The 22,829-nt window shown below is 52.3% G+C and overlaps 2 protein-coding genes across 2 annotated transcripts in view; one reads left to right on the top strand and one right to left on the bottom strand.

The window, feature by feature from the left end:
- Window positions 1-1,636: 1,636 nt before the first annotated feature.
- On the top strand, window positions 1,637-5,600 carry NR2E3 (nuclear receptor subfamily 2 group E member 3; the record flags this gene model as incomplete). Its single annotated transcript, XM_082005018.1, has 8 exons — window positions 1,637-1,694; window positions 2,776-2,926; window positions 3,440-3,543; window positions 3,629-3,883; window positions 3,968-4,149; window positions 4,383-4,614; window positions 4,692-4,797; window positions 4,875-5,600. The coding sequence occupies 8 exons, from the start codon at window positions 1,637-1,639 to the stop codon at window positions 5,005-5,007; spliced, it is 1,221 nt and encodes a 406-aa protein (XP_081861144.1). The 3' UTR covers window positions 5,008-5,600.
- A 2,127-nt stretch (window positions 5,601-7,727) lies between these two features.
- Window positions 7,728-22,829, bottom strand: part of MYO9A (myosin IXA) — a gene marked incomplete at its 5' end in the record, with an annotated part of 156,244 nt that continues 141,142 nt past the window's right edge. Inside the window, 14 exons of the mRNA XM_082005268.1 lie at window positions 7,728-9,957; window positions 10,396-10,538; window positions 10,736-10,938; window positions 12,814-12,867; window positions 13,672-13,795; window positions 14,888-15,019; window positions 15,349-15,454; window positions 15,813-15,941; window positions 16,428-16,620; window positions 18,738-18,799; window positions 19,693-19,804; window positions 20,468-20,515; window positions 21,480-21,668; window positions 22,327-22,443. Of these exons, the coding sequence (XP_081861394.1) occupies window positions 9,473-9,957; window positions 10,396-10,538; window positions 10,736-10,938; window positions 12,814-12,867; window positions 13,672-13,795; window positions 14,888-15,019; window positions 15,349-15,454; window positions 15,813-15,941; window positions 16,428-16,620; window positions 18,738-18,799; window positions 19,693-19,804; window positions 20,468-20,515; window positions 21,480-21,668; window positions 22,327-22,443 (2,097 nt within the window). The 3' untranslated portion in view covers window positions 7,728-9,472. The remainder of the gene's footprint in view (window positions 9,958-10,395; window positions 10,539-10,735; window positions 10,939-12,813; window positions 12,868-13,671; window positions 13,796-14,887; window positions 15,020-15,348; window positions 15,455-15,812; window positions 15,942-16,427; window positions 16,621-18,737; window positions 18,800-19,692; window positions 19,805-20,467; window positions 20,516-21,479; window positions 21,669-22,326; window positions 22,444-22,829) is intronic.

Genomic DNA, 22,829 nt, shown 5'->3' with positions numbered 1-22,829 from the left:
GTTATTGGCTTTCCTGGGCGTGCCGATGATTGGCCGGCAGCAGATGGTTGGCCCAGCTAATCCCCCTCCCAAATCCCAGCTCCGGAGCTGGCTTTTACCCGGCGGCGAGGAGGAAATGGGCAAATTAGCCGACTCAGCGTGTATCGCCATGCCGGCTGCTCCCCAGCGTCCCCTGACACCGGGAGCCCTGTGTCACCCGCGGGCGGGCTGGCACCCCGGGGTGCGGGTGCTGCCGGCGCTCCCGGATCGGGCACCGGGGGTTGTTTCGCCCCACGGGTGAGGGTCTGCGGGCAGGGGACGGGCAGGGCGAGGCGACAGCTTGCTGCTGCCGCATTAGCCCAGCGTCATAATTCTGCCCGGGGAGGAGGGCGGCCACCGCCGCAGATGGCGGCTGCCCGAGATCTGGGTCAGGGCTGGGGCCCGCGGCGGGACGGGGGGTCCCGCGGGCGGAGGGGTGCTGTAGGTGGGATGGTGGGGCCATGATGTAGGCAGGGATGGAGCTGTGCTGCAGGCAGGAGGTCGGGGCCGTGCTGCAGGCAGGGGTGACAGAGGGGTGACCCCAGCCCCGGGATCCACCCGTGTCGCTGCCGCCAGCCCTCAGCAGGGACCTGCCGCCAGCGCCCGTCCCCTGGGACGCCTCCGCCGGGGCCGCAGGCGGCAGCGACCCCCCCCGGGGCCGCCGGCTGAGCCCCCCACGGGAGGGACACGGCGGGGCTGGGGACCCCCGGCCGCAGCCCGGCCCATGCCTGGGGACAGCCCGGGCCGGGTGACGGTGGCCACCCGCCGTGCCCCGGAGCTGGGCGGGGCGGGGGGTTAGCGGCTAAAGCCCTCAAATCCCAAATTGTGCTGCCCTGTCACGGCGAGGGTTTAGCTGCGGTTGCGTAACCCCGGGGGCCACCGGGCCCCCACCCGCTGCGGCGTCAGCAGCCCCGGCCCGATGCCCCCCGCCGCCCCCGGGAAGAGAAACTGAGGCACGGGGGGGGCTCCGTGCCGACCACCTAAGGGTCTAAGGGGGCCCCACCCAGCGTTCCCCCCTCCCTTCTCCACCAGGGCCGGTAATTAATTACTTGGGGGCAGGGAAATTACCCCCCTTAATTACCACTTTTCGTTATTCCCCTCTAACCGCCTTAACGAAGGGCTTATGCGCTTATAGGACCTGGTGGGTCCCAAGCCGGGGGGGGGGACACACACACATATGGGGGTCCCTACCCCGAGCCCCATCTCCGGCCGCAATCTCAGCCTCGCAATGCCGGGGGGGTGTGGGGGGGTACAGGCGGGGGCAGGGTGACACCCCCGCGGTGGCCGGCGGTGGCGCACGGGGAGGGGTGGCTTGGGTGTCGCGGGGTTTAGGGTTACAGGGCTGGGGCTCAGCACCTTTTTAATTCTTCATCGCGCGGCTGATTGATCCCCCCGCCCCCCCCGGCCCCGCGCAGACACTAAAGATTAAGAGGGTGACAAAGGGGGCGGCTGCTTACACAGCGCCCGCCGCTAAGCCGCCTTGAAGAGAGCAAGGCAAGAGCCCCGCTGCCCTCAGAGCTGCCGGAGCACCCACCGCCTCGCCGGACCCCGGGGCCACCCGCCGTGGTGGCAGCCGGAGGGGGGGAAGAGGGAAAGGTCGGGAAGGCCGGGGGTCGGGATGGCTGCGTCGCCGGCGGGGTCGGTGGTGAGCGCTGGGCTGGGTGATGGCCCCGCAGGTAAGAGGTGGTGCTCTGCTTGAGCGGGTGCGGCGCGGTGGGACCACGGTCACCGGTGGGGTCTTTCTCCGGGATGGCTGCGTCTCTATCGTGGTCCCTCTCCAAGATACCCGGAGGTCCCGTGTTGTAGTTTCTCTCCAGGATGCCCAGGGTCCCCATCATGGGCCTTCTGGATGCCCTGGGTCCCCATCGTGGTCCTTCTCCAAGATGCCCAGAGTCCCCATCACAGTTCTCCAGGATGGCTGGCTTCTACATCATGGGCTGTCTCCAAGACACCCAGAGTCCCCATCGTGGTTCTTCTCTGGGATGTTTTGGGTCCCCATCGTTGTCCTTCTGCAAGATACCGAGGGTCTCCATTGTGCTCCTTCTCTGGAATGGATGGGGTCCTCATCATGGTCCTTCTCCTGGATGCCCAGGGTCCCCACTGTGGTCGTTCTCCAAGATACCTGGGGTCCCCCTTGTGGTCCTTCTCCTGGATGCCTGGGGTCCCCATCATCGTTCTTCTCTGGGATGCCTGGGGTCCTCAGCTGTTGCCCGTTTCCAAGATGTTGAGGGCCCCCATTCTGTTCATTCTCTGGGCTAGGATACCTGCAGTCCCCAACCCTCTCCATGATGCCCACGATCCTCATCATGGTCCAGCTCCAGGGTCCCTGTGGTCCCCTGCTGTGACCCTTCTCTGGGATGTCCATGGCCCCTTGCTGGGATGCCCAGTGTCCCCAGCCATGGTCCTTCTCCCGGACACCTCTGGTCTCTGGTTGTGGCCCTTCTCTGGGATGCCTCACGTCCCCTCACTGAAACACCTGGTGTCCCTGACCCTAGGGACACCACTTCATCCCCTTCTAAAAGTCCCATGAGAGCTCATCCCGCAGCATCCTGGGCACCGGGGCGTGGGCAGATGCCAAACCCCGTGCGCAATTGCTGGAGTCCCCGAAGTGTCCCCATCCATGTCCCCGGGCTGGATTGGTGAAGGTGGAAGCCGCTCCACCACCAGGATGCTGGGGGGCAGCGGGGACGGGAAGAAGGAATGAAGGACATTGGGGTGTCCTGACTCACCCTGAGTGTGGTGGCTCTGCTCCCGCAGGACTGAGCCCGGCCCCCGGCAAGGCGCTGAGCCCCGTGCTGCTGTGCAAGGTGTGTGGGGATACCAGCAGCGGGAAGCACTACGGCATCTACGCCTGCAATGGCTGCAGCGGCTTCTTCAAGCGCAGCGTCCGCAGGAAGCTCATCTACAGGTGTGGATGGGCGTGGGGGGTCCCTACGGGGCAGGAACCGGGAGGATGGACAGCCAGCGGGGCAAGAACCCAGGGATGGACACCCGGAGGGGCAGGGATGAGGCTGACAGGCACCTAGTGGGGGAGGGACCCAGGGGATGAGCACCCAGAGGGGCATGGACCGATGGGACAGGCACCCAATTCAGGAGTTGGGTACCCAGTGGGGGAGGGACCCATGGGATGGACGCCCAGCAGGGCAGGGACCCAGGGAGAGGCACCCAATGGGGCAGGGACCTGGCAGGGGGTCCAGGGCACCCATAGGGCCATGGCACTCATTGGGACAGGGCACCCATTGGGGACAGAGTGCCCACTGGGGTGGGGCACCCATTGGGTGGAGGACACGCATGGGGAGGGAGGGGACAAGACACCCATCAGGGACAAAGCACCCCCAGGACGTAGCACCCATGGGAGCCGGACACCCCTGAGGGACAGGACCACCCAGAGTCTGCAGCCAGGTGCCACCTCTCCCCATAGGTGCCAGGCGGGGACAGGGCTATGCCCGGTGGACAAGGCGCACCGTAACCAGTGCCAGGCCTGCCGGCTGAAGAAGTGCCTGCAAGCTGGCATGAACAAGGATGGTGAGATGGGTGGGGTGGGGACATGGTGACGGATGAGGAGAGTGACAGCGGGGTGGCCGGTGCTGATGCCACCTTGTCTCCGCAGCCGTGCAGAACGAGCGCCAGCCTCGCAGCACGGCCCAGGTCCGGCTGGACAGCATCGAGCTGGATGCCGAGCTGCCCCCCGAGCACGTGGCCACCACCCGTGAGGTCCCCTCGACCCCCTGCCCGGCTCCCCGTGGTGTCGGTGCCACCATCGCCGTCACCCCGGGTCCTCGAGTGCCCACGCCGCCCACCAACCATCGCTTCATGGCCAGCCTGATGACGGCCGAGACCTGCGCCAAACTGGAGCCCGAGGACGGTGGGTGGCCACCAGTGGGGAAGGGATGGGTAGGCGTCATCCCCATGGTGAGGTGACCGTCAGCATCCCCTTCCGTCCCCGCAGCTGACGAGACGGTGGACGTGACGGGTAGCGAGCCGGAGCGGGCAGCTGGCGAGTACCAGGTAGCGCCATACCCGGCAGCCAGCCCCGAAAATGTCTACGAGACCTCGGCGCGACTCCTCTTCATGGCTGTGAAATGGGCCAAAAACCTGCCCGTCTTCTCCAACCTGCCCTTCCGTGACCAGGTGGGGTTGAGGACCCCCATGGGGCATTGGGGACCCCTCTATGGGGTAATGGGCACCCAAAATAATGTAGGCGACCAGTGGGATGGGGATGGCTGGAGTATACCCACAACGTTCATCGCAGGGTCTTGGGTCCCGCCCTGCCCCAGACGATGCTCGTCAGCCCAACCGTGGTGGCTGCAGGTGCTGGAGGCTTTAGGGGTGACAGGGGTTTTTGGGGCTCCCTGTCTCCCCAGGTGATCCTGCTGGAGGAAGCATGGAGCGAGCTGTTCCTGCTCTGTGCCATCCAGTGGTCCATGCCCCTGGAGAGTTGCCCGCTGCTGGCCGTCCCCGAGCCGTCCCCCGGCAAGCTGCTGCCGGCCGCCCTGGACATCCGGGTGCTGCAGGAGACCCTCGGCCGCTTCAAGGCGTTGGCCGTCGACCCCACTGAATTCGCCTGCATGAAGGCTGTGGTGCTCTTCAAACCAGGTGAGGGGACCCACCAGCACCCACCGCTGCCCATCCCCGTGTCCCCGCCCCATCCCATCACCCCCTTGTCCCCACAGAGACCCGCGGCCTGAAGGACCCCGAGCAGGTGGAGAACCTGCAGGACCAGTCGCAGGTGATGCTGGGCCAGCACAACCGTTCTCACTACCCCGAGCAGCCTGTCAGGTACCGCCGTCCCCACGTCCTTGGGGGTGACGCCGGGGGCAGGGACACCCACCCATGGCCACCGCTCCGTCCCCCAGGTTTGGGAAGCTGCTGCTGCTCCTCCCGGCGCTGCGCTTCATCTCCTCCGAGCGCGTGGAGCTGCTCTTCTTCCGCCGGACCATCGGCAACACCCCCATGGAGAAGCTGCTGTGCGACATGTTCAAGAACTGACCCTCCCCACACTCCGGTGTCACCGGGCTTGTTTGTCACCCTGCGCTGGCACCCTGTCACCACCCCCCCAACCCCCCCACCCCCGAGTATCCGCACCCCGGGGTGCCGCAGGCGTGGAGGCGCCCGTGGTCCCCTCTCCAGGGTGGCGGTCGGGACCGCGGGATGCTGCTGGCAGCGGGGGCGCGGGACCAGCTTCGCTGGGGGACGGCTGGGGGCAAGGGGGTGTCCCCAAGGGGGGTGCCGTCCCCAAGGGGGTGCCAGGAGCACCTCCCCGGGGTGGGCGCCTCGATGGGTGCTGCCGTTCCAAACCCCGGAGGAACCCATGGACCCAGCACCCGCGGGGACCCACTGGCGCCCGGGGATGTCACCAGCCTGGAGGATGACACCGGGCGAGGGGTGACACGGGCCGGGGGGTGACGCCATCCCGCGGCGTGACGCCATCCCGGGGCGGGGCGTCGTCCTCCCCGCCGGCCGCAAATCACTGCCCCGCACTCACGGGGCGCCCCCCCCCCCCGTGATGCCGGGGGACGCGCGGCGACAGACCCTCGCCCCCACGTCCCGGGGGGGCTCCCGCTCCTCCCCCCCCCCATTTTGTACTCCAAATAAAGAGGGGCTTTGCAGGCAGCCTCCTCGCGCCGCCGAGTCGGGGTCCCGTCCGGGGCGGGGGTGGCGGCGGGGGGCACCGGCTGAAAGTTAATAACCTGAATCTAAAACCACTGACCACAGATTATCTCAACGCCAATAATCCGAATTAAATAATCTGAGTAAAGTGACTAGAAATAATCTGAAGGGAAACAATCTGACTAGAGATAAATTGAAAACAAATTATTTGAATATAAGCAAGTTAAAGAGCCTGAATATAAATAAACAGAAATAATCCGAATAGAAATAATCTGAATGTAAATCGTCTGAAGGGAAATAATCTGAACGTAATCTCAACAGACATAAACTGAAAATAAATAATCTGATATAGTCTGAAAATAAATAAATGGAAAATAAATTATCTGAATACAAATAATCTGAATTAAATAACCTGAATGTAAATAATCTGAATGAAAATAAAATGACTAGAAATAATCTGAACGTAAACAATCTGAGTAGAAATAAATTGAGAACAAATCATTTGAATATAAGCAAGCTAAATATAAAGAACCTGAATATAAATAAACTGAATAATCTGAAAATAAATAAGATTAAGAGAAATAATGTGAATATAAATAAATTGAGAACAAATAATCTGAACAGAAATAATCTGAATGTAAATCATCTGAATAGAAATTATCTGAATATAATCTGAAAATAAATAAATTGAAAATAAACAATCTGAAAATAAATAAATTTAAAAAAATGATCTGAATATAAGTAAGGTAAATACATGTAATCTGGATAGATATGATCTGAATGAAATAATCTGAATAATCTGAGTAGAAATAAGGTAAAAATAAAAAGACTGAATATAAATAGAAAATAATCTGAATAGAAATGATCTGTGTGCAAATAAGAGAAATGGAAATAATCCAAATTATTAAATACTCTGCATTAAATAATGACTAAAAACAATCCAAATTATTAAATAATCTGAATTAAATAATCTGAATTAAATAATCTGAATTAAATAACCTGAATTAAACAACCTGCCTAAGAAACGAGCCGGAAGCAAAGCCTCACCCTCCCAGGGTCACCCCCCAGCATCGAACCCAGCGCCCGGCGCGCCTCGTTACAGCTCTTTAATTAGCGCGGGCCGGGGGATCGCCGAGCCGCTCCGTACAGCCGCGAGGAGGATGTGAGGAGGAATCCACAAATTGCGCTTCATACACCCCACGGGCTGGTGGCAGAAGGAAAACACACCCCAAGCGCCAGCGTCCCCCACCAGAAATCCGTCGCCTCGATAGAATTACACTTTTATTTCTCTTTTTTTTTTTCTTTCTCTCCTTTTTTAAACAATTTCTAGCACGGATGACACAGGATAATATATCCTCTTACAATACAGACTTTGTTTTTAATTTACACGCAGCAGACTTATAAATTACTTTAAAAAATTTCCATTAAAAATAATAATAATAATAATAATTAACAGCACGCAGCCCCCTCTCCTTTCCAGTAGTAAGTACATTCATGCCGCTGCGGAAAAACCACATTTTTCGCCCCAAAATCCTGCCTTTTGCCGGAGGGAGGGCCGGGAAGGAGATGCCGGGGGGATGCTGGGCATCCCCAAATCCTGGGGGTCTGGCACTGACCACGAGCTTAGCTCCTGCCGAAAAATTTTTTTTTATATATATATATATATTTCTTTTCTATCTTTTCCTTTATATATACACACACACACAAAAATATGTTATACATATAAAGAAATATATTTTCTCTATATATTCTCTATATAAAGAATATGTATTTCTTTATATATACTTTTAGGTAAAGAAATAGAGATAAAAGAATATATACTTTACATCTATTTCTTTTATATCTATTTCTTTATATATAAAATATATACATAAAGAAATACATCTTCTCAATAGCATATATATTTTATATATTCCTTTATATATATGAATATGTATCATATATAAAAGAAAATTAAAATATATAAAGAAACTTATTTATTCTTTATACATATTCTTTTCTATATGCCTTCTTTTTACAGAGAATATATATTCGTTTGTATCTATTGTCTTTATATAGAGAACATACATTCTTTTAAATATATTTTCTTTATATGTATACAATACATACATATAAAGGAAATATATCTATACCAAAGGAAATATATATATATATATATGTATGTATTTGGAGGCGCAGCCTTAAGCCAGATCTGCCGTCCCCGCTGCTCTTGCGCTGCCGGGGTGAGAAAATCGAGGATGAGGATGGAGCCCCCTTCCCCCCACCCCCGGGGACCTCCTCGCCCGGAGCCCGGCCACTTTGAGGGCAATTCCTGGGATTTCAGACAAAGAAGCTCTAAAATGGCTGGTTTTGGCACCGTTATTTCCAGCGCCTGAGGGGTTGGGGCGGCTCCCCGGGAGCTTTCACCTTCGTGGCCACCACCCGCCTTCCCAGCACATCCCGGGTCGCTCTCAAAATCCCTATTTTTCCCTCCAGGGATGATAAAATCCCATTTTCCCCAATGGATGGGGGATGACTGACCGGGTCCTGCTCCGCTCCCGGGAGGCAGCGCCGAGGCGGATGCCGTTCCCGCGTCCCGGCTCTCCCTGCGGCATCTATCGCTTTCACCCATTGGAAAGAAAAAAAAAATTAAAAAAAAAAAAAATTAAAAAAAATTGAAATTAATAAAATTTAAAATAAAATAAAACAAATTAAACCAAAATAAAATAAACTAAAACCCCCAATAAATAAACCATCCCTCACATGAAACGGCACTTCGGGCAGGGGGAGAGGGGACCGAAGGGCGGCTCGGCTAAACCCAGGGACGTGGGGATGCCCGGAAAAACGCAAAATACTCAGGAAAACTCGATTTTTTTGGTATTTTCCCCTTTTTTGGTGGCATTTAGGGAAAGGATGAGCCTCTACCCGCTACGCCCAGCCCACCTGAAGAGACAGATCCAGCCTTTATTAACCTAATTAGCGCCCCAGGGCTCCTAATTCCGCCTTTCCGGAGGTTTTCCAGTACCCGGAGCTTCTCCGGGCACCACCGATGGTGAAGATGACGACAATAGGGGAAGGATGAGCATTGCTAATTAGTCCTATCATGGGCACAGCTCTTAAATCATGCTAATTACACCTCCAGGGATTTCTTGTTCAAAAAAAACCCAATGTATAGAGGAAGGTGGCAGAGGCAAGTGATGGATGGTGACACCGGCGGTAACACCGGCAGGACGGCTCAGCCCATCGCTTCCCTCCTCCCCGGCCAAAAAATAATAATAATAATTAAAAAAAAAAGAAAAGAAAAAAAAAAAAGTCCTGTCTGGGGAAAAATATTTAAAAAAAAAATAAAAATATATATATATTTACAACGAACTCCAGGAACCGGCTTATAAACAAATATAGCTTCAAGTAGTCCTTGATTATTATTATTATTATTTTTTAATACTGATGGTCTCCAAAAAGTAAAGAGGAAAGGTGGTTAGGTCATGTTAAAAAAAAAAAAAAAAAAAAAAAGGTGATTTTTGGCAGACTTTAACGCTTTTCCATGCGCTTGGCGTTGGCGTGGATGAGGTGGTTAAAGCGCGGAGGGCTTGGCTGGCTGGAGTGGAGCCGGCGCCGGCTCGGGATGATCCCGTGGGATTTTTCGGCTTGGTCTTCTCCTACCGACGGGCAACGGCGCTTCGGCACCAGGAGCCGGCCGGCGCCCCTCCGTCCCCAGCCCGACCCCCCTCCGCACCGTTAAGGCCACCCTTGAAACCCTCCGGCTCCTTTTCACCACCAATCCCTCCTCCTGGCGCTAACGAGGACGCCGCCGCGAGCGCCGCCGGGGAGGACGCTCCGGCGTGCGCCGCGTCCCCGGGGCGGCTCAGACCATGAACTCGTTGCTCCCCAGGAGGACGAGGGGTTGGGCGGCGGCGCGGTCGGCCTCGGGGTTTCTCTTGCGCGTCCCCCCCGTCCCCCCCTCCGGGGGCTCTTTGGTTTTCGGGGGGGACGTTTTCGCGCTCTTCAGTTTCTGTTTGCCTTTCTCCGGGTTGAACGTCCCGCGGGTGGTGAACTGAGGCCGGTCCTCGGGACAACGCAGAGGTCCCGGGAAGCCCTCGGGGCTCGCCCGGGTGTCGGGGGGCTCGCCCGGCCCCCCCGCTCGGTAGAAGGGCGATTTGGAGTACATCTGGAAGCGCTTGCGGGGCAGGTGGGGCAAGCAGGAGGTGGACGATTGGGAAGAGGAGGAGGAGGAGGAGACGGAGGCGTCGGCCGGGTCCGCCGGGTCCGGCCGCGTCCTGGGGTGCCTTCGCAGCCGGCCGGGCCCCTCCGCCTTGGCGGGGCGCAGGGAGGTAAGTGCTACGCTTCTCTCTGGGCGGGGGGAGAAGGACCACCGGAGGATTAACGCCCTGAAACCACCCAGCACCTCAGCACCGCTCCCCAGGGATGGATGCTCTTCAGCCAGGACAACGTCCCCGGCATCTCGCTGGAGGTAGCATCACCACCCGGGATGACGCAGCAGCGCTGGGGGAACACCCACCTCCCCGTCAGACCTTGGGGGCTACCACCCACCTCCCCAGGTCCACGTGTTTTAAGCCTTAACCCCCCTCTTTACACCCACTTAAATTGCTGTACATCGAGGGGGCAGGAAAAACCAAATAACGCCCCCCAAGCCTATCAAAAAACCTGAGCGACCTGAGCTAGTTGCAGGTGTCCCTGCTCATTGCAGGGTGGCTGGACTAGGTGACCTTTGAAGGTCCCTTCCAACCCAAACCATTCCAGGAAAAACCCAAGAATGCCAGGATTTACCCGAGCGATCGGAGATGGCTCCTTCGGAGTCGAAGTTCAAATTTTCAGAGCTGTCGGCAGTGCCGATGGAGGCTTCAGACTCAAGGGTTTCATCGTCGGAGGCGCGGGGCTCCAGCGTCAGCATCTCAAACGTCAGCTCCTCCCTGCCAAAAAGAGAGCCGGTGCCATTGACCCAACGGGACAGAAAAGGCGGGGAGGAGAAGAAAGGGATGAGTGTACACCAAGACATCATGGAGGGGTGGAGTCCTCCAGCTCACCCTATGAGCAGCATGTCAACCATATGATGTCAAGTAACATCCATACGTAACCTATAGCAGCTTGAACCCCTGGCCAGACTCACTTCTCCTTCTGCAGGCTCTCGATCTGCTCGGTCAGCACCTTCTCCTCCTGCTGCATGGCCGCTTGCTGCTGCTCTGTCACCTCCATCTCCATGGCTTCCTCGCTGCTCATGGTCTCCTCGGGGACATCCGTTACCGAAGGCAGACGCACCGCGACGGGAGACGTTGGGCTGGGGTAGGCACCGCGTCGCACACGTCCTTTGCCCTGAAGAGAGACAACACTGTCACCACCACCAGCCACGGTGATTCGGCAGATATCTCAGGTGCCAACCACATGGCTCTCCCCAGGAGCAAAGACGATGGCCCCGGCCACTGGTCCTCAGTGCACCACCGGCAGTCGCACCCAGGACCCTCCAAAATCTCACCCCAGGCTGGGAGAGGTACCAGAAGGACTCAACGCGTTGGAGGGGACGAGGATGGAGGTTGTGAGGATGGAGGCGGTGAGGATGGAGCTGATGGACCAGCTACCAGCTGACTGACCACGTGCAACTTGGACTTCAACGCAAGCCCAGCTGGCAGCAGGATGGGTTTCCGCAAAGCCCACAGCCCGCGTGATGGGAAGCTTGACCTGCCATGTGGCCACGCTGGCTTTGGGCAGGAGCATCACCAGGGCTTTGATGTACCCAGCTACGGCCTTATCATTAGATCACGTCTCGCAGCCTTTCCTCGCCTGCCCTTGGTATTTCCTGAGCATCGCAAGGGTCTCTACTGACTCCTTTGGCAAATGGTAACACGCATCTGATCACGTTGCCCACGCTCTGACGTCATGTACATGAGATCCATAAACCAAGACCACCTCCAATGGTCTGTTATAAGACAAGAAATGTTAATTTTTGCACCCGTGGTTAAACGGGGAGATTTGATGCAGTGGTCCCTGCTAAAAAGCTCTGAAGAACCATCTATTTATTTTTTTTTTTAATATTAAAACCAGTGATGGAAAAGGACTCAAACTGGGGTAGTATGTATGGAGGAATATTGTACATGCAGCTGCTTTAACCTTCCAAGGACTAGGTCTATGGATCTGCTCCATAAAGTAGAATAAAAAGATGGATTTTTGGGGATGAGGGACACCACGGACATTAAAAAGCTTTTATCTTAACTGTTACCATAACCAGACACATCGTATCTTCTAAATTCAAGATCCTGAACTGACCAGGACTTAGGAGATGTTCTGATGGCACCTTCTCACGTGGGCTCCTGAGCTGAAGTGCAGCTACCAGAGTCCTGTTCTCCAAAACCCCTGAGATCCCAAAGATCCCACCGGCTCATGGACTTAAGCCCCCGTGCAGTGGCGTGCTTGTGAAAACAGCGCTGGAGGAGCAGAGCTCGGATTTTGCTCTTCTCCATCTCCTGACCCTCACGGACGCTGAAGGATGGGGAGAAGCACCACGGGCTGAACGTGGTAGGAAGGGAAACAGCCCCGCGAGCATCCCCAAAAACCTGTGGGTGCTTTTCTCGCCTGTCGTGGTCTTGCTGGGAACTCAAACTCAAGCTGAGATGGAGTTGGGGAATACCGGGGTTTGCTGGACCCCTCCCAATTCAAACCTGGGTGTCCCGAACCTTGAGTTCAAGGTGGTGGTGGTGCTCCTCCTCCAAGAAGGTGGAGGAGACCTTTGGACACCTCCGGGTCTCTGAGGCACCCAAGCCGGGGGTTTTATCCACCATCTTGAGATACAGCAGCACTGCGAAAGCAACTTGACGCAGAAGCGCACCCTGAGCGAGCAGAAATTGGGGTGGGAAGGGAAGGGATGAGTCAAGTAAAGCAAAAAGAGAGGGAAGCACAGGATGGAAAAAGAAAAGAAAATAATAAGAAAAAAAAAAAAGTAGGAAGGGGAAAAGGGATGGAAAGCGGTTTTTTGAGGAGCTGCGTGCAGGGATGGCTGAGCACCAGCCGTCCTGAACTCCTGCCGCCCGGGGGACCTGTGGGAGAAACGGTGGCCCTGAGGAGCGGCACCCGCTCGGGGACAGGACGGGCAACGTCACGGACAATGGCCGGTGGGACGAGGCTGGAATGAGCGGCGGTGACAGACAACGGAGGGACGCGGTGGCTGGCGCAGGGCGCGCTGCAGTTAATACATACCGGGATTGAACTGCGGGTTATGCTCATAAATCTAACTGCAATTAGTACGGGTTTCTGGATTAGAGAGGAGATGAAAAGGAAAGCAGAAGGTTAGAGAGCACATGCCGTTGCCCCTCCAAAAAACCCATTTTTGTTCATTTTTATGGGTTTTTTTTTAAACTGGGATGAGCGGGGTAGCTCTGCAGCGCCAGCCCCACAACCTCGGGCAGGCCCTGCTTGGATTTCATCCCCAAAAAAGCAGGAGCAACGTGTCCCTGAGGACCACAGTGGGCAGGTCCAAGCAGAGGGGCCGCTCGACTCCTCAGTCCAAGCCTAGGACGACAGCGCTGCGCCGAGTCCGTCCCTCTCCCGCAGCCCAACAAGCCAAGCGCAGCGTTCATCTGCAGCCCGCCGGCCCCCCGGGAAGCATGGAAGCTCAATGAGATGGGTTTGAGGCTCCCAAAAAGGCAGTGTGGGAGCAGGGAGAGCCTTTGGGGAGCAAATTTGGGGTTCATATAATGCAGCTGAGCACAAAAAAGGCTGGTCCAGGTCTCCCGTGGGGTGACATTGAGCCGGTCAATGAAAGGCTTGACTCAACCCAGGACCAAACAAGCTCCAATGAAAGTGGAAACGTTGAATGGGAGCATCTGAGCTGGAGCGACCAAATTTCCATGGACCGTTCCCACCTTCCTGTGCTTTGCTATGACTCCCCGCAAAGGCGAGGAGCCACCACAGGGCTCAGGGTCCCTGTCCTGGGGGAGATGGTGAGGGAGGTTGCGAGGGGTTCGGGAGGCTGGAATAAGCAGGAGAAGATCAGGTAGGGTTGCTTCAGGGGCAAGGAGAGGACGGGAGGGAACAGACTTGGCTCTGGCATCTCACCATGGATCTGCGGATCAAGGAGAGGCGGCTCTTGGCTTTGTTCTCCGCAAACTCCAGGCTGTTGATGTCCTTGAGACGAGCCTTGTACTTGTTCATTTGCTCGATGACGATTAATTCTACGCAACTAAGGGGAAAAAAACCACAAAAGAAGACAAAATGGGAGGATGAAATTATTTGATCTGACTTGGCCCTGTCTTGCCCAAAGATTTGCCCTTCTGGAAAGGCACGGAGGGAGAAATGTCCAGCTGGAAACACAAGGGTAGTGGAAATTCCCCTTAAAAAGAGTGAAAATGGGCTACGGTTGGATCAAGGAACTCAAACTAGAGAAATTAAAGACCCCCAAGGATTCCACCGGAGAAAATCCCCCCCTTGAAGAAGGGTCAAGGAAACAGAAGCCTGGGAAAGGCAGGCTGCTTCCAAGCCACAAATTCAGGCTTGCTTGCATGCAGTAATGCTGCAGCAAGCTCGTTTAGCTGAGCTGACTGTTTAATGCCGTCAGGAGCGTGTCTGGGGAAAAAAATAATCCTTTCTGTGTAATAAAATTAGAGGATGCGCTATAGCGAAAGCTTAAGGGAGAAGCTACAACGAAATCCCGTAGAGGGATGAGTGCTCCTATCAGCTGGGTGTCGAAGCACATTCTCTGGTCTTCAACAATTTCAATACACTTACTGGAGGTAAAACCACCTCTTTCAGAAGCCCAGCCCTTCACTGGATGGTTTCCATTATTATCATTGTCTCCATTACCTATTTTAAAATAGAGCTGAATTTGGGCAAGGGCTTCACTTTTTCTCTGTAAAATCTTTGTTGCAGTTATGTCAAATACCTTAAAGAAATCTAAGTATGCGATATTAATATTGCTGCAGACCAAACAAGCTCATCTCCTCAAATAAAAAAGGCAAAATTCAGTAAGAATAAAGATCTGCTTGCCATAAATGGGATTAATTACAAAACCACGTCAGCACAAGAGCCACCTTTTCTTGCTGAGATGTGCTGGGCAGGAGCGCAAGTTGATCTGCTCTTGTGGATGCTCCATTGCTTAAAAATCCCCATTCAACAACCTCTTGGGGACTGAGAGAATACGCAATATCTCCATGAAGATGCATGTAACACGTGTTTATAATTTCCATGCTAAAGCTCGCTATTCTTGAGCCATTTGACCATCCTGTTATCAAGACGTAAGCAGTGACATGGCAATCACCCAGCACCATGTTCTTACGTGGTTGTTTTACTGATGTCCTGAACACTCTGCAGCGGGTCTGTCGTATCGGGGCAGCGGAGGATACAGGGAGCAAAGACGATAGCCAAGGCATTAGCTGACATTCGATTGGTCTCTTCTTGGAGGGCAATTCTGAAAAAAATAGGGATTAAGAGAGAAGTCAGACTTGAAGGCACCTCCACTTCACCTCTTCCACATGGCCATGACCTGTCCCTGGAGTGGCAAGAGGCACCACAGACCCGCAGGCACCACGAGCAACCAAAGCACTGCGGAGGTTGCTCATCAACATGCGCATCATTTAGAGAAACGGCTCTGGGGCCACCTCCCGGGAGACACGATGGACCTGAAAGCTCTTCCCTTTCCTTTGCCCGCCTGCTTTTGGTCTCGGCTGTTTTGGTATGAAAAAATGTCTGAACATCCTCCCCTTGCCTGTTGCCAGAAGCTGCCTCGGCCCAACGTACCTCACCAGATGGAAGATGAGACGCTCCAAGGTGCTGAGATGGGTGCGGGAGAGCTGGTCAATGACCGAATACACTCCCCGCACCGTCTCCTTCCTCTCCTGGAGGCCTGCAGAGAAAGCACCAGCACTTAGGGGCGGCTTCCACTTCTTCCTCATATTTAAAACGATGTCTTCTTAATGCTTGCTTACTTTTACTACTTTAAAGACAGATCTTCTGGGTAACATTTTGGGCTGAAATCTGCTGAACCACAATGCAAATGCATGCTACCAAAGGCAAGACCAAACTGCCCGTGGCTTTACATGAAATAACCCTTATGGCCAAAAAAATCAGACCTTGAAACTGGGTGAAAATGATTTGGCAAAACCAGCCGATTTGGGCCCAAAGAGTAAATAAAGAGTTTGGCACTAAAAGTGGCCACCGTTTCCCTCTGCCAAGGGAATGGGAGAGTGAAGGAGGCTTCTTACCCATCGGCCGCAGAAACTCCTCATAGAGCTCGAAGGTCATGAGAGGGTTGGGTAGATCTCGCAGCCACTGCTTGAAGACGCTGGCGATGACGTGGATGTTGTAGTCATCTAAATTCACATTATCGATGTCTGCATTTGGCAGTGGATTGAGGAGAAAGAACAGAAACAAGAGGCAACGATCAATATGAAGACATAAGTGGAGCCAGTGCATGGATAAGCTACTCCAGGATAGAAAATGTTCATGTGCCACCCCAAAACCACACCACGTTCAACATCAAGAAATCCGTCACCTGATCTCAGCTCCATGTCTTAAAATCTGCATTTTCCAGGGCAAGTAACCTTAGGTAGGACCAGGATTTCTAAGGCAGCGTTTTTTCTCAACTAAAATGACTTTTTTCATGCATCACACCTCAAAAAAACACAGATCAGTGACTTGAGAACAGATTTTGGTTGGAGATGTGAAAGCATCACTTGCTTTTTCACAACCTGCGGTCAGGGAAGGCAGGACCACTCCCTTGTTTCGCCCCGATGAAGCAGCCCCACCTTCCTTACATCCAACCTTGCCGTTGCAGAGATTTTTCTCCCCATGTGGTTTTTTATTCTCAGTCCTTTTACCTGTATCGAGTCCTTGCCGCAGTTCCTTGATCTTGTTGGTGGACCCCGATTTTCTGTAAATGCCCTCTGTGTACAGCCCATGCATTTCGATGTAGTTGATGAGCTTCTCCACCAACACCGGCACCGCTCGCTCCTCGCTGGTCAACCGGGAGAGCTCCACACCAAACTGTCGAGACGAGAGCTCGGGGTCATACTGAAGAGGACAAGGCAAAAACGGGTTTTAAAATCCTTTTATAGGAAGCAATGCTGGTGCAGCGCTCTGATCCAGCTTCTTCAGCTGACCCAGGCGACCTGCAAGTTTAATGAAGCCATGTGCAAAGGAGGACAGGACAGCCAGCAATGTACATCTTCCAATGCTGGATCGGTCTCTGGGCATCCACCCGAAGTCATAAAAAGTCTGAATTTTCTTTCTTTAACCACTCTACTGTGGTGATATTCTCAGCTTGGCAGAGCCAATGCAGATGGACACAGTCCTCCTCCACCTCCTGCCCCTCTGGCACCATCTTCAGGGATGATTTCAAAGCCCAGAGAGGATGCACAAAGCAGGTAAATCTGAGTCTTAGGTACTTAGATCAACTCACAGCATTGGAAATTACAAAATGTCTGTGAACAAACATGATGCCAAAGTAAGAGTGTGAAAAAACCCATCTCCATCTGTCGGGAAAGACCTCGTCGCCAGCTGCAAACGCTCACTGGAGATTTGATACTTGGCAAATTCAAATGTGAATAAAGTCCTCCCGAATGGGAGATTCTGGGTGGGAAAAGTCAAAAGATCTAATAAAATTTTGACAGAAATGCCCGGCCCCAGGAAAAGAAACGGCACACACTGCAATGCAGTCATCAGCAAGACGGTGGTGAGCATGACATAGGTCACAGCTCCCCTTATAACCATTCAGTGTTGTCCTTTCATCAATCTTGTCAACCTTATGAGATGATGTGGGGAAGATGGCCATGCTGTTTCATGCTCTAGGGGAAAAAAACACCCCAGGAGCATCTGGTCTCAGCTACAAGTTGAAATTCATCACTTGCTCTTCAACCAGCTTGTTTGGCTGCTAAAATCATCAGCGAATGCGATGCCACAAACCCCATGTGCTACGTTCACTCAAGTCAAGCAGCTCTGAGATGAGGACCAAGCATGGGTGAAAGCAATTCTATGGCCATCGAGAGACGAGCTTTGCATTTGCTGAAGTTCACCATAGATCTGGAGAAAGAGATCCAGTCTAGGACAAGGCTAATGGTTACAGAATCAACCATTGCCAGAAAATAAAGACAACTTTCTCAACGCAGAGTAGATGGTTTGTGGCTCCTTGTCACTGAAAACAAGCCTAAAAACATTAACCCACCAAGTACAGATAAGCTACAGCCTTCCCAGAGAAGGACCTCCAACTGCCCAAGTGGAGAGCTACCGTAGAGACACGGTGAACTCGCTTCTTTAGGTACAACTGCCTTGTGCAGAAAAAACCCAAGAAAAAAGAACGCTCCAAGCATTTCTGAGCTTCTCTGAAAAAATAATGAGAGATCTCCTTGAACTTCCCAGATCTGTAGAGCAGAAACTCATGAGGTGTTTCCAACTCTCACAGAAATACCGCCAGAAAGGGAAAGAGCACAGCAAAAATACTATATCAAAGAAAATATATTCAAATATATATATTCAATGTATATATTCAGATTATTTCTTGGGAAAAATGTAATCATGCAGCTTTACAGAGGCTATATGATTATGGAGGTTGTACATTATGGAGGCTGTTCTTCCCCAGGAAGCCTCTCGGGGAGTAGATAAAGCTTTGCGCACATTATTATCCTGGCTGTATTATCCTTTTTTTTGGGCACAAAATAAACTTTTAAAAAACCATACCAAATCTTGATGATTCACTGTTTGGGGACCGTGCTGTGAGCCTGAGCAGGGACCAGTGGGGTTAACAATAACCCGTATTTCCAAGAATACCCCCACATTTAAGAATACCCCCACATTTAAGAATAACCCCACATTTTCAAGTCCTTAAAAAAACATAAAACGAGGCAGCCTTCTATTATTCAGCACGGTTACAATGCAGGGAACATCACTGCAACATCTGCTGCATGACTGGGCAGATAACATAGTGATGCGTCGCTGCGTTACTCTCAAAATACGTGCAAACACCAAAGCACTGGTTGGAGAGACCTCCAGAGATTTCCAGTCCAAGCTCCTGATTGAAGGAGGGTTATTGCCAGCATTATATCAAGTTCTGTGCCTGCAAATATTTTTTATATGAGCCTGGGATCGCTGTCTGAAAGGTACTGAATGAAAGAAAAGGAATGAGAGACATTTACCTTTTTGGAGCACTTGGTCGTGGTTTTAAGACAGCACTTCTTGTGACAAGCATATTTACATACTGCAGTGAAGAAAAATAGTATTTAATAATCCAAAAAGTCAGATTGCTGGAGAAATATGAATTAATATGAATTAAGTAGCTCCTCTCAGGACTAGCAGGTCAAAAGCATGTTCAATTTGCAGTTCCCAGGGGCCAAGTCTATATTAGACCCACTCAAATTAAAAAAAACCCCGAAGCCTTTGATTTTAAAGGTCCCATATTTAAGTCCCTGAAACATTAAAAAAACCCTGATAGATCAACTCAGAAAATAATCTATGAGTCAGTCTCAGCTATCAGACTTGGACACACTCAGAGAGGTTGGAAATAGCACCTAATTTGTATTCTTCCTGCACTGGACATCGGTCTGAAATACCCCAGGGTCGATACGTTCAACCTAATCAAAGAAACGTTGGAAAAACCAAAGAGATGGATCAACCTTTCCCATTGGTCCTCTTCCATTTTCCTGATCTCTCCAAAAATTCATGTGCCTGGAGGTCAGATGGGCTAAGCCAAATGAATCTGCCACGGTCATGAGACCCACAGACATCCTACGGGCTGAAGCCACAGGGCACGTTCGCCGTACCTGACACTCTCTTCTGTCCTTCTTACTGTGACACTTAAATATGGTTTGACCATCTGGGATGACCATAGGACCTTATGGGATAAGAGGTTCAATGTAAACCTCCCACGCACAAAACTAACCATACCATGAGGACTGGAAGAACTGTTGGGATGGACTTACGAGTTGACCACAGAAACCCTTAGGATCTGTCCCAGAAGCTCTTCTAATGTGAAAAACCCCAAATTATTTGAGAGTGGGGTTGCAGGGAAACAGCAGCAAACATCTTTCAGAGCCCCAAAACTCATCACTCTGATACAAGCACACGAAAAAAGGGCACAGAGAGCGTGCTTACATTTACAAACAGAAGCCCTGTCCATTATCCAGATCAGGGAGGAACAATATTCACAGTAGGTGGGGATGCTGTACTGGGTCGCCTTAAAAATGTGACCGTTGTGCTCTTCCACCTGCAACGAAGAAGATCGGGTGGTGACAAAAAGGAGATGAGTGAAGAGTTTGCTGCAAAATGGGGAGATGAACACAGTCAGCTGTCCAACTTTTAGCTGTTGTTTGCTATTTTTGTTTCCTTTTCCACCCAATAACGCCATAGGCAACCCAAACAGACATCCAGCCAGTGTTGGGAACTGAACCATCACGCTAGCAGGTTAGAAACTGCGTTCGACTGAGGTTGGCTGATCTTCTATGCATCCATGGCCCCTTTTTGCTCTACATCGGCATCTTTCCCAGCACTATCATATCCTTTAGGAAAAAAAGAGATGTCATCTCCTACACCTCTGATGTTAGAGATGTCAACCACACACTGCAGAAACCCAGAACAACACTTTCTGTTTCGCTCTCAGCTCTACTATAATAACTCCTGACATTACGTGTACTGTCGTGACTGATGCGGGACGTGTTTTCAGAGGACGACCCTACAGCGATCCTTGATCAAGCAAACCAAGTCCACCTCATCCATCTTTCTAGCTTGTCCTTTCATGGCTGCACACTCATTACCGTGTGATGTTCAGATCTCGGCATAGGACATGTCGTGAGCAGGTCTCTTATCACTCGTTCTTCTGCCCACAAGGACATTAATTCTTTAATGCGCAGGCACAGAGTGCTCAACTCACCACATCCGCTTCCTTTTTTCTTCTCTTTTTTCGTTCCGTTTTTGGCACCTGGAAACAGAAAGAGATTGAAGCGTATTTACAGGCGATTTCCCCAGATAAAGCATACAGAGGGCTCAAATCTAACTTTGCCCACCACTTTCCCAGCTCCATCCTCCAGTGAACTTGCAGCCCCAGGAGTGTCACTCTAGAAAACTCTCCTACAGATCACCTCGTTTTTGGCAATCCCCTGGATAACTGTCCCCATCTTCATCTCAGAGTTGGGACTAGCTGCTCTGTCTCCAAGTCCAGCATCAGTGACCTAAAGCTCTCCCATCTCATGCAAGATACCCAAGGAGAACGTGGCCCAGCACTGCAGCCGGAGCTGATGCTCAGCCTGCTCTGAAGAAAACCTGCCTCGAGAGGACCCTGGGGAGGACTCGGAGCCAGAAGATGGGATTTTTGTACACTACACACCATTTCCCAAGCCCACTCTGAGACCCTGTGGCTGTCCTCACAGACAATATGGAGCAGAAAGTGAGGAGCTCAAGTTTGTGAAAGGCATACTGCAAGCTCTGACTGCTCTAAAAACTGCACCTAGACCCGGAGGACAGTCACTGCCAGTGTCCCCTTCTCCTGCAACCCAACCAATGTGGTCACTTGGGAAGAGGTCAAGAGACTAGGAAAGCTTGTATCTCTCTCACTTTACCTCAAAGATTAAAAAAAACCCCAAAACCTAAAAAAGAAGCACCAGGAGCTGCCTTTCCAACCACCCACAGATGGCTGCAGGTTTGCCCGGGAGACAACATCTACGTATTGGCATTGGCCAAGGCCCAGCTCAGCCCACATGTGAACTGGGGTTTGCTAAGCCCCGTGAAACACAACCAGTGAGTCACGCCTTACGGGCCGGCTTAATTTGTCCACCTCAGCTTAAAGCAGAGAAGACAACAGACGTTCCCACGTGTCTACAGAGAGCACAACCCCATGGGAAGACAGATCCCAAATCTTCAAGGGGCTTAAGAAAAGTGACGACTACCTTCACCGCTGTGTAGTCCAGGGGTTTGTACTCTATCATATATTCATCCAGGAAGACTTTGAAGGTATTGACCCAGACTTTAACTGGAGACTCACTCCAGTCCCGCTGCTCAAGCCTCATGGTTTTCTCCAGAATCTGCTCGAATAAGGCGTAGAGGTCCTTATAGCGGATGCTTTTCCCATCATCCATCTGTTAAGGAAACAGAAGGAAAAAGAACAGCTATTTTTATACACCCCAGACTGTCTCTTCTGCTCCAGACAATTAATTCAGCCTGACCAGCTTCCAGCCACTTGGGGAAAGCCCAAGTATGATTAAAAGAAGGAAAAAATCTAACAGAGAATCATTTTGTGACCTTCCTCACGGTGGCTTCTCAGTGCACAGAGCAGGAGGATGTTAAATGCCAGCTCAAGTCTTAGAGGAAACTCTTTGTACAATCCAGGCAATAAAATAGCTTTTTTTGATCACTGTGATCACTAAGCTGTAGCGATCATTGCTCAGATGCAGAAGTAGCAGAGCAGAGCTCCACATTGCTGAAACATCCACCGCTCACAAATTTAACTCAAAGGTTTCCAGGCACTTTGGGTGGCAAATAGGAGTTTATTGACTTACTGTCATCTTTCATTTGACTGGGAGCAAGTGCATTAGGAGACCAGAAATCTTCACCCAAGGAGGAAGAGTTTAGTCCAAACTTACAGCTCACAGGGCTGAATACAAAGGAAGAACATCCATCCTTTGGGATAAGCAGACCAGGAACGGAAGGCTCGGCAACACCTCCACCACCAGGAGGACCCAGAGCACCTCATTTCTCATGGAGGTAGAAGTTCTCACCCGCCATCTGGTTACTTACCGCCAATGCTGAGGAGTAAAAGCTGAAGATGTTTTGTCGGAATTCCTTCAGTGCTTTCTTGAACACGACATCCACCAGCGTGTCCTTCTTGCTGTCCTCATTATCCAATTCATTCATCTGGGAAACCAAAGGGGTTTACGCACCCATGTGACTTTTGCTGTGGCAGAGCACGGTGTGAGATGAAGCAGCACTAATGAGCAGCTGCTCCACCATGGGCAGACATTCATAGTGACTACAAGGTGGTTTCTCCTGCGTGCAAGCTTAGAAACACAAGCATCTCCCCACAGCCTTCAACTCCCGTCCTCCTGGTCACACATTTCTGATGCCACCAGGGGCAACTCAAAGCAATGAAAGTACCAAAGCTGCTGGGCCCATGCAGAACAACCACACAGGGCACAGCGTGCCCATCTCTTCTCCCAAGCCTGTCCTAATGCATGCTGTGCACCCTTAGATGAATTATTAGTATGGCTTTGTTGCCTCTGTCTGCTTTTATTGCTCTCCGG

Source organism: Phaethon aethereus (assembly GCF_964289735.1).
Source record: "Phaethon aethereus genome assembly, chromosome: 12".
Lineage (NCBI taxonomy): Eukaryota > Metazoa > Chordata > Aves > Phaethontiformes > Phaethontidae > Phaethon > Phaethon aethereus.
The sequence above is the reverse complement of the archived record's forward strand: the minus strand, read 5'-3'. Positions and strand labels throughout refer to the sequence as shown.